The following is a 10855-nucleotide window of genomic DNA, read 5'->3' on the forward strand; positions in this document are numbered from 1 at the left end:
CTTTCAGGTCTGAGTGCAGCGAGTGTAAATAAGATCGTGTTACTCACGGCACTGAGCATGCGAGCGTGACACTCAAGTATCAAGTGGAATTAGGAGCCATGCTGACATACCAGTTGTGATGTTATTTTTGATTTGCAATTAACAGTCATTAATGGGATGTGGATATTTTAGTGGCTACATATAACACTAGGGAGCAATAAGTCATGCAGTCACTCATGCATGTTGTGACTAAATGACATTGCTGCACATCTGGAGGCGGATGTACTGTTATCAAAGTCAAACTGTTTCTTGTTACACATGAGTTAGAATTATGATATGCCATCAAGATATCTAAGGTCTGTCCCTGTCTTGTGTGTATTAATTGCATTGTGTTCTAATATGCTATGTATTTTGTTCAAATTATTTTCTAATGTTAAACAATTGTTGTAAACTTGTTTAATTGTGTTATTTTAAACAGTAAACTTCTTTCAATTTAAACAGTAAACTTGTTGATAGATATATTTATATAGACACACACAGACACACACGTCTGGAATAATTTCATTTTTATATGAAAATGGTTGCCATCACAGGAATGAATTACATTTTAAAATGTAATATTTCATAATATTACCATTGTCACTGTAAAATGCAGCCTTGGTGAGCATTAAAAAAAATATTCCACAAGTCACACTTAAACGTCATTAGATACAAAATATCACAAAATGGCATCTGCAAACAAATGATGCAAGAGCATTTCTCAGAACTATGTTAGTTTCCTGAAGGTCCTCAAGTTTACACAGAGGTGTAAAGAAACCATATTTGTAGTTCATCACATTAACTTAAAATATATATTTTTTTTCCACATAATTTGATGACTAAAAGATGTGCTTGTGCTAATAAATGGCACCTTATATTTAATGCAGTGCTATTTTGTGTGTGGATTATGTGCCCAAAAACTTTCTGGTCACTGTATGATAAGTATAATATGATAAGCAAAGAAAATTTAATGTACTACTACATAATGCAGTTCAGACACGTTAAAAATCACAAATGAATGTTTTGTCCTCAATAACTGTTGATAGGGCTAAGCCTCCACAAATGTTACACGTGAGCGCCCACAAGTGGACAAAGTTAATATAACATCAGTCAACTTATTAAATAAAGGCATACTGTGTTTTTTCCCTGGCCATCACTAAGTTCTGGCCAGGCTACAGCACCAGGATCAATATTACATCTCAAACTGTACACTGGAATTGGTTTCATTCAGTAGGTTTCAACAACCTCGAACAGTTTTGTACTTTTGAGAGGATTACTGTAAACTGATCGATGTCTGCGAGTTCCATTATTCACGTCTGTAAATTTAAGGCCGCTTAGATTATCGAATACAGTAAACCAAAGTTCAGTAAAGTCCTGTGAATTGCTGGCTGCACTGTTACCGTTACATTACAGTGCAAAGGAGAAGAAGACATGAGCTCCAAAACACTAACGATTCCAGCTCGTTTACTCTGTTATTGCTTCCACAAACCTCGTCGTGTTTTTCACGTGGATCCGGCGCGACTGTACTATGGGTCGCCGCAGGTGGCGACGGGATCAGCCGTTCGCACCGTGGACCTCCGCAGCGATACCGTCACCAAACCCGGAGCAGCCATGCGCAGAGCCATGGCAGAGGCAGAGGTCGGAGACGATGTGTTCGGAGAAGACCCTACGGTTAATGGTTAGAGATTGACACACAGTCAGTTGCGTGCTTCTGTTAAATCAGACTCTTATTCTGATAAGTTTAAAGGCTCCAGGTGTGCTTAATTATGATTCCATCTGTTAAAACCATAAAAACAGATGGGGTAAATAGAACATTGCTCCCCTTTGGTAATGGCCATGAGAGGGCGCTCCGCTCGCATCCGTTAAGCCAGTTAAAGACTAAAATATAAGATACTTTTGATTTATTGTATTTTTCGTCAATACATAATTACCATACTTCATTTTGTCATAATTCTGATCACTATTGGCATGTCACCATATTCTAATTTGTTGAGATAGTGAATTGGTGGGTTTTTGTTAAATGTGAGCCAAAATCATCACAATTAAAAGAACCAAAGACTTAAACTACTTCAGTCTGTGTGCATTGAATTTATTTAATACACGAGCTTCACAATTTGAGTTGAATTACTGAAATAAATGAACTTTTCCACGACATTCTAATTTATTGAGATGCACCTGTATGTGCCACGCGTAATGGTTGAAGTATAATGATATTTTTTTCCCCATTTTTTCTGTAGAACTACAGAAAATAGCTGCTGATATGTTTGGCATGGAAGCGGCTTTGTATGTTCCCACTGGAACGATGAGTAACCTGATTGCAGGTGAGATTGCAGGATGGACACATATAATGCTGTTTTCCAGTGTCACTGTGGTCTCTGTCACTGCTTGAGAGCTGCTTCTGGATATTAAAATCTGATATTTCAAAAATGATTTTGATTTGCGCTTTAGCTCACAGAAATAGCTCACTATTCTTGGAATTTTGTTCTTGTTAGTGACCAGATGCAGTAACATATAGCAGAGCAGTTCTTCCCAACACATATGTTGCCCTCATGTTTCTTTTCTCTTTCTCTGTCTCAGTTATGGTGCACTGCAGAGAGAGGGGTGATGAGATGATAGTAGGTGATCTCTCTCATATTCACGTTTACGAACAGGGAGGAAGTGCACAGGTATGAACAAATGGGGGGGATGTATTTGTCTCTTATAGGCTTATTTGTTCTTTGTCTCTCATGTTATTCCATTTATAATTCCTGTAATCCCTTATCAATTAAATTTTTAATTAAATAATGCATGACAACTACATGATTTATGTAAGCACATAAAGAAGTCTGCCAATTTATCCCAAAATATTAAAATGTAATTTCCACCACAGAATGCTATTAAACACAATGATAATGTGGAGATGTGGTGGAAATGATCATGATGTTTTAGAAAAATTCATTTGTTTTGAGATGCATGTGAACTTCCATTCCAAAGGTTAGGGTCAGTGAGATTTTTATTATGTTTTTGATCTTACCAAGGCTGGCTTCATTTAATTAAAAAATAAAAAATAAATAGCAATATTATAAGTACTACAATAATTTAAAATAACTGTTGTCTTTGTTAGTATACTTTAAAATGTAATTTATTCCTGTGATGGTAAAGCTGAATTTGCAGTGTCAGAAAACATTTTAATGTCCTGATTTGGTGTTCAAGAAAAAAAGTTATCAACAACCGTTGTGCTGCTGTGGAAACTGTGATATACTTTTGTGAAATATTGCTATTTGAAATAGAAATATGTCAAAGTCTCTACTGTCCTTTTTGATCAATTCAATGAGCCCTTGCTAAATAGAAGTATTAATTTCTTCCAAAATCAAAAAATCAAAAGGGGTTAAGTGAGTTTCATTTTCGAAAAAGTCCAGATGTGCCCATAGTTGAAGAAACACCCATATACAACATTATCTGCAGGCTGAAATAAAATGTGGTTATGTTTGTTCATAGCTTGCAGGCGTCCATTCTGCAACAGTCACTACCCTCAGCAATGGCACCTTTGACCTAGACCAGCTGATCTCCAAGATCCGTCACGGTTACCCTGACCCACACTACCCACGCTCCCGCCTGGTTTGTGTGGAAAACACACACAATATTCAGGGAGGGCGCGTTCTCCCACTCTCCTTCCTGCAGGAGGTTAGATAGCTATTGATTAAACATTAGCTCATTAAACGGGTGTATGTGAGAGAATGAGAATATGTTAAGGCAGCCAGACACCTGGGGCTAAACTCTGAACAACAGGACACAATCCCTCCATTTACACCCCCTGGTGATGTTCATTTAGTAAATGAGTGATTAAACAAAGACTGATTTACTCAGCACTCCAGCACAAATAGGTTTCATGCATTGCCTCAGATTTGACAAATGAAGCACATCCACATGCTACACTTTTATGTTGAAAGTTGAAAAATGTAGAAGCCTTGCATAAACGTAGAAGCTGTGCATAACTGTATGTTTTTTTTTTCCCTCGCTCAAAGCTTCGCTCTGTGGCTGATAATTTTGGTTTGACTGTGCATATGGATGGAGCGAGGGTGATGAATGCAGCTGTGGCTCTGGGCATCCAACCTTCTGCTATACTGCAGCACTGCCACTCTGTCAGTGTGTGTTTATCCAAGGTAAGCACTCACTTTCTCTTAGGGTCCACTTTATAATACAATAACTGTTATTTTTGTATAGCTATTTTATATATGAAGCTCAGATAAATTGGTGGCTGACTAAATACTTTTTTGCCCCACTGTATGTAGATGCTATATATTTACGTTTGACAATGAATTTAATCAAATAATAATAGGACAGATGTTATTTAATCATGTTAAATTTAGTACAACCAAATATTTAAAATAGAATAAAAGTTTCAAAAGTTTGGGGTCAGTATTTTTTAAAGAAATATATTCAACACTGAGGCATTAAACTGACAAAGTTACAAAAACTTTTACATAGTAACAAAAAAAATTTAATTTAAAATAAAAGCTGTTCTTCTGAACTTTCTACTTAAGAATCCTGAAAAAATATTAAGCACCAAATCAGTATGTTAGAATGATTTCTGAAAGATCATGTAACACTGAAGACTGGAGTAATGGCTGCTAAAAATTCAACTTAGCCATCACAGGAATAAATTACATTTCAAAATATATTAGAATCGAAAACAGTTATATTAAGTATTACTACCCTTCGAGTCTTCTTTCAAAAACATAAAATCTTACTGACCCCAAACTTCTGAAGAAAAATGTGTGTATATATTTATTTTGATATATATTTGGGAATGGCTAGTCTTTCTTTCAGCACAATGTAGGTTGTTTTATTGTAGCTGCCAGGGGGCAAATAAAATCTTTATGTGAGAGAAAGGAGAACATAATTTGAAAATTGAAACTGTATAGTAAATGCAGCAACAAATTCACCTTGAACACAGTAGTGAGATTTTCATAATAGGAAAAATGTACTTGTTATAAACTAGCAGTAGTTTTCATGCTCTAGACAGTAATTTTCCAGGAAAGTTATTTCAGTCATTTTTAACAAAACAACCCTGGGCAGTGAGAAACAGAATCTGTAGTTTTCCACCAAAAAGCAGGAGAAATCAGTTTAAGTGAGAGGCATTGAAAATGACCGTGTTAAAGTCAGTGCTCGTATGCTTTATAACCTGCACCCTGAAGGTGTCTCACACATCCAGATAATCAAGTCTTATTTTAGTCATATCATCAAAGTGTGATGGTACTTTCCTCTGATAACACATCTGTAATATTGTATCATCTAGGATTTGAAATGTCCTCCTCATTACTCCCCACAGAATGAACTCAACATCACAACTCAGATCATCACATACACACAAAGTCGATTGAAGAGACCCTGAAGTAAAACCTAATCACTCTCAACTCTCAGGAAAATCCTTGGAGTAGATGTCAAGAAGCGTATTTGCATTTTAATTACAGAACTTGTTTGCATCTAGCTGGAAATAGGCTACTCTCCATCACCGATTTTCCCTCTTTTTTCGCTGAAAGACATTAAATGTAATTGAGGCTTATAGACAAAGACCACTGATATGAATATAAAATCACTTCTGCCTGTCCTGACTACAGACGTTCAAGGAAAAAGCCACCATCTATAATCCAGGTGTCCTTTATAAACGTGTGCTTGTTCATATGCTCATATACTATAACAGCTGTTTGATTATACTTGATGCATATATACTTTAGTGATTATAGTTGAATGATTTGTAGGTTGTCGTTTATGCTGTGTAGTGTACATCATACTTTATTCATAAATGCAAATTGGACTGTAAGACATATCAGGGGTGTTCACAGAGGACAGGTTTTATTTTACATGGAGTAGGTTGCTATATAGGAGCCAACATGTTAAGATCACATGACCAACCAAATGTTACTTTTTAAAGTTTTTAAAGTTCAGACAGAGGGTGGAAAATGATCATGAAAAACTAAATTCACTGTTTTGGCAAGAAAACAACTTAAACTGAAAAAAAAGGAATTAAACTAAATAGAAACATTAAAAAAATTATGAGTGGCAAAAGCACATAACACAACTACTAAAACTTCAACTAAAATTAGTTGAAAATAAAAATAAAAGCCATTTCAAAATAATAATAAATATTGTAATAGTATATAAAAGATACTAAAATAACACTGGTTCGGGGAATAAAATAACATTTTAAAATGATGTAATGAACCTTTTAGGCAAATTAAAAAACAAAATTTAACACACAAAGATGTTCTATACAGTAATTATATCTGAACTGTACCGTACTGACTGTTTTGTTTTCTCTAAGTGAAGAGCTGGACATCTGATCTGATTTGCTCTTTGGCAGGGACTCGGGGCACCTGTGGGCACCATGCTAGGTGGCTCAAAAGATTTCATACAGAGAGCAGTACGTGCCCGCAAGGCACTTGGCGGTGGAATGCGCCAATCGGGTGTCTTGGCAGCAGCTGGTAAGATTGCCCTGTCAGACATGATTGGCAGAGTGAAGGAGGACCACAGGAACGCCAAAAGCTTTGCTCAAGGTGACAGAACCCCATAGATTTCCTTCAACCCTCCGCACGACACTGTACAAGCACTGTAGGCTTATTGCATTAGTTAGCCTGTGCTTGATGAAGACTTTTTCCTAAACTGTTATGATTATAAAGAATTAAAGGAATATATTAAGCTTATAAAATACTTTTAAATGCAGTAGCTGGAATTAGTTAACATCACTGTTTTGTTAATCATCTACAGTTGTTATGCTCTTTCATAAACCTGTATGACTGAATGTAGTCCCCATGCAGTCACTATTTTTATCCCTTAAAACTCATCTTTGATAAAGAAAACGATGCATTTAAACATTTTTTTCTCATGAAATAATTTCTAAATGCAATGTAAAATATGTGAAAAATAATGTTTTTCGAACAACCTAGTATGAGAGCCTGTTCTAGTACACCCCCAAAACAAAATCAAGACTTTGTAAAAGAGCATAATAGGACCCCTTTAAAATTACTTCAGTGCAGCTCTACATCCTTACCTCATACAGTCTATGTTTAGTATACATGCAACCCTGAATATGCAAATTAGTCCTCACCTCCACTCAGTCACAACAGCTTGGACTACCTGCTCCATCATAGAAAGAGAAAGCAGATTTCTGTTAATCTGGTTTAAAGGGCTATTAGTTTAGGACTAGGCTTAATCTCTGTCCGGGAAACCGGCCCTTAAAGGGTCATGAAACCCCCTGTTTCAGCACTGGTTAGTTCTCACCACAGTTTTAAAAAATGCTAAAAAAGTGGGCGTGGTGCGCAGCGGAGCGGGAAGAGGGGAGACAGACAACACACACAGCTTCGCGTTCAGACTGTTTCATTTCGCTCCCATCGAGTTAACAAATAAATAACACTAATAAATGCACAGCCATTTGCACTCTGCATTGAAAACATATATATGAACGCGCTGTTGCACCTCTGAGAACTTTTAAGGCTTATTCTGTGGTATTTATATAAGCTTTTTGACGGGTTGTGTCACAGAGCTGTAAAAAGAGTTATGCTCACCAAGTGAATGAATCGCGTTTGTGCCGAACTCTTATTACAAAGCAAAAACAAACAATCTTCTTTGATCCATGAACGTTACTCTCAGTTAACGTGCGCGATGTCATCTCACTGTCTGAAATGTCTGTCATAGCAAATCAACACATGCTGTTGTGAATAATTAAGCAAAGCGTCTTCTCATAGGATAAGAACACGCAGTCTCATGAATAATTTAATAGACACCGACACGTCATCGATGTACATCGTCCATTGCCACGTCACAAATTGTGACGTCAACACAATGTAGATTTTAAACCCGGAAGATGAAAATAGAGCAAAAAAGCTTAGAATTAACCAGTGTTCTCCAACAGTTAAAATTATCAGATGCTAACATTATCTTCTATAATGTGCAACACAAACACCTCTGCTAAAATCTCAGAAAAAGTAGTCTGAGGTTTCATGACGCTTTAAGCCCCGTTCACACTAGCAGCGACTTTTGTCTGCATGTTGCCAGGGGCTGGCGATGAGGTTGCTAGTGGGCGTTCTCAATACTGGTTGCCTTGACAGCGAATCAGGTTTTTTGACAAACTTGTGTTTGCGGAACGATGTATGTTATAATACATCATGTACACTCACTAAACAAAGAGTGACAGAGACAGAGACAAAGCAGAGCCAATTCATAAAAGAACAATATTTAAAAGCACACGTCCAGTTTTGTGTGAGTGAAGGAAATCCGCTTGGGAGTGGAGAGATTGGTCCTCGCGCACATGGATCGCGTAACATTATGCACTCTCGACATTGTCATTAAGATCACACTATAGAAACGGCCTAAAATTAAGTATAAAGAAGAGAAGAAAGCGGCCCTAGGCAGCTGCCTACACATGCCAGGATCCGCCACTGCCATATGCAGTTAGAAATTTACTAAAAACAAGCCTATCGCAAGACATCTGGTAGGGGGGGCCAGCCAAATTTCAGGGGGGCCGGTGCCACCCCTGGCCACCACGTAGACACGCCCCTGCTGTTGTATCCTTTTTGAAGCTTGAAAGTTTCAGCCCGTTCAGTGTATCGAAAAGAGCTATTTCAAATGTGATTATTTAAAATCAGATTTTTAAATTTAAATATCAAAAGTTCTATTTCAAGAGTTTGATGGAATGTCTTTCACCTTTTCTCTTGTAGCATTGTTGCAGTGTGACCCTCCTATGTACCAGGTGGATCTGACCACTGTGGAAAGCAACATTTTGAGGTTCCGTCTGCGGGATGCCCACATGAGTCCGGCGGAGTTCTGTGAGCGGATGGCAGGCGTAGATGAAGAAGAGGTGAAGGCTCTGGGCCAGGGGGTCCAGGTTCTGATGTTCCCACACGTTGGGGGAACAGTCAGGGCTGTGTGGCATCTGGGCATCAGCGAGGAAGACACTCAGCTGGCTATACAGAAGGCTCATTTTGTGGCCCAACAGCACAAGCTCAAGTCTATCAGGGCAGCATGAGAAGAGTCCTTGACCAATCAGAGATGTCTTTACACCAGTCTTTTGGTCTCAGGGGCCATTTAAAAGCTGTACAGCTGTACAATGAAGCATAATTATATTATCTACTTTGCACTCCAGTTGGACAGCCAAGACTTACCCACTTAATTTAGTGGTGAGAGGTATAGTACGCCCATTTGGTGTGTATATACTGTACACACACACACTTAATGATTACTCACAATAAACTATTGTCACTGACATTTGAATCTTGTTTAAACGCATACTTTAAGCAGCAGAAGCAGTTTGAGGCCTTTTAAAAGATACATTATGGCTAGTTTTTATTGTTTTATCATTGAGTGTTATATAAGAGTTCCCCATAAGGAAAAGACATAGTCGTGTAGAGACAGATCGTCATGACAACAAAGCAGAGATTTACTGCAGTGGATATCAGAAGGGGCTCAGGGCCACTGTCTAGTCTTGCTTGTTAACACGGTTAACTTTATTGCTATAGCATGCAGGAGAAATAAATTGACTGAATTTACATCTACATTTACATGACATTTTTAAAATGACATATCCTTAAACTGGTTTTAGGCATATAATTTATTCTGTTGATTATTTGCTGTCTTTACAGTCCAATTAACAGCCCTCAAAATGTACAGTTAAGGCACCGTAGACAGTGTAATGGCTGACAAGCCAAGACCTTGTTTTGCCTTCCAAAATAAAATAAATAAAAAAATTACATAACTTACAGAATCTTGTACACAACATCAATATGAGTGTGGGTGATTCTCACAAAACCTGTCAGGAGAATATCCAGGTTATGTGTCATTCTAAACTTAAAAAGAATTTAAATTTTTTTTAATTTTTCCCATTTTGAAAAAAATAATTTTTGCTTAAATTTTTTATTTTTTTTTAGTTTCTAATTTTCATATCCTCACTGTAATGAAATACAGATTCTCATTCTTTATTCTCATTACCGTGTACTATATATTACATAAAAAAAATTATTTATACATCATGGAATTAATTGTACTGCCTTGAATGTAAGCTAATTAAATTTTATTTTAAAGTGTTGTTTTGAAAAATAAACAGTAAACAATTACTGTACAGTAAGAGATTTGTCATTAATGGAAATAGTAAAAGATTAAGTGCATTATGATTAAGAACTGGGAGTAAAATGTGTGAAATTGTCCTGAAAATAATATTACAATGCAAACTATTGTATGATCATAAATGTAGCCTTAATTTTGAGATGAAATGTAGACATTATTTCAGTGGCTTTGTGAGATTGGCCTGTTTGCATTAATGTGTACTTTCCACCAACAAAGCCATTTTAGGATTTTTGGAGTGTGAAGCCCTGTATAATATGTGCATAAAATCAAACTACAGTATGAAAAATTTGAGAAATAATAAAAAACGTACATAGTAAAACTGTTGACTGCTGATAATCTCATTGGGATTCATTAATAGTATTAATAGTTTATTTAATAAAGGAAAATGTGTGCTGCATGTGGTTGCATAAATACCCTAGAATCAATAGGCACATAGACAGACTGCACATATGGGTGAAACATCTCATGATGGAAAAATACTGCCATGTGCCATTATGGAGTGAGCCACAAGGCCAGGCCAAAGGAACATTAATTTCAGCCTTGTGTATTCTGCTAACGCTCTGATGGGGCTTGTATGGTTGATGGAGTGGACTAATCAGCTACTTATGGAAGAGGCCACAAAAGCAGATTGGCTCAAACAGAAATTCAAAATTAGGGCTTGAGTGCTTGAACTGGATTCAATGTATTTATCTAAAAGAAGTAAAAAAAAATAAAAAAATAATAGGGATGGCAACAAAGC

General features: G+C 36.8%; 1 protein-coding gene across 1 annotated transcript; it reads left to right on the forward strand.

Annotated features, from left to right (window-relative positions):
* The first annotated feature begins 1327 nt into the window (after positions 1-1327).
* Positions 1328-9806, forward strand: LOC107581676 (probable low-specificity L-threonine aldolase 2). The gene is made up of 7 exons (XM_016267295.1): positions 1328-1696; positions 2256-2339; positions 2596-2684; positions 3496-3681; positions 4023-4160; positions 6362-6554; positions 8715-9806. The coding sequence occupies exons 1-7, from the start codon at positions 1450-1452 to the stop codon at positions 9020-9022; spliced, it is 1245 nt and encodes a 414-aa protein (XP_016122781.1). The 5' UTR covers positions 1328-1449; the 3' UTR covers positions 9023-9806.
* Positions 9807-10855: the final 1049 nt, after the last annotated feature.

This window comes from Sinocyclocheilus grahami, unplaced genomic scaffold (assembly GCF_001515645.1).
Source record: "Sinocyclocheilus grahami isolate Dianchi unplaced genomic scaffold, SAMN03320097.WGS_v1.1 scaffold36.1, whole genome shotgun sequence".
NCBI classification, from domain to species: Eukaryota; Metazoa; Chordata; class Actinopteri; order Cypriniformes; family Cyprinidae; genus Sinocyclocheilus; species Sinocyclocheilus grahami.

Bases quoted from the DNA above. Each gene is read 5' to 3' on its own strand.
- LOC107581676 (XM_016267295.1), top strand. From the start codon at position 1,450: ATGAGCTCCAAAACACTAACGATTCCAGCTCGTTTACTCTGTTATTGC. The intron at 1,697-2,255 runs GTTAGAGATTGA...TTTTTTCTGTAG, and splicing joins AGAAGACCCTACGGTTAATG to AACTACAGAAAATAGCTGCT. The intron at 6,555-8,714 runs GTGACAGAACCC...TTTCTCTTGTAG, and splicing joins CGCCAAAAGCTTTGCTCAAG to CATTGTTGCAGTGTGACCCT.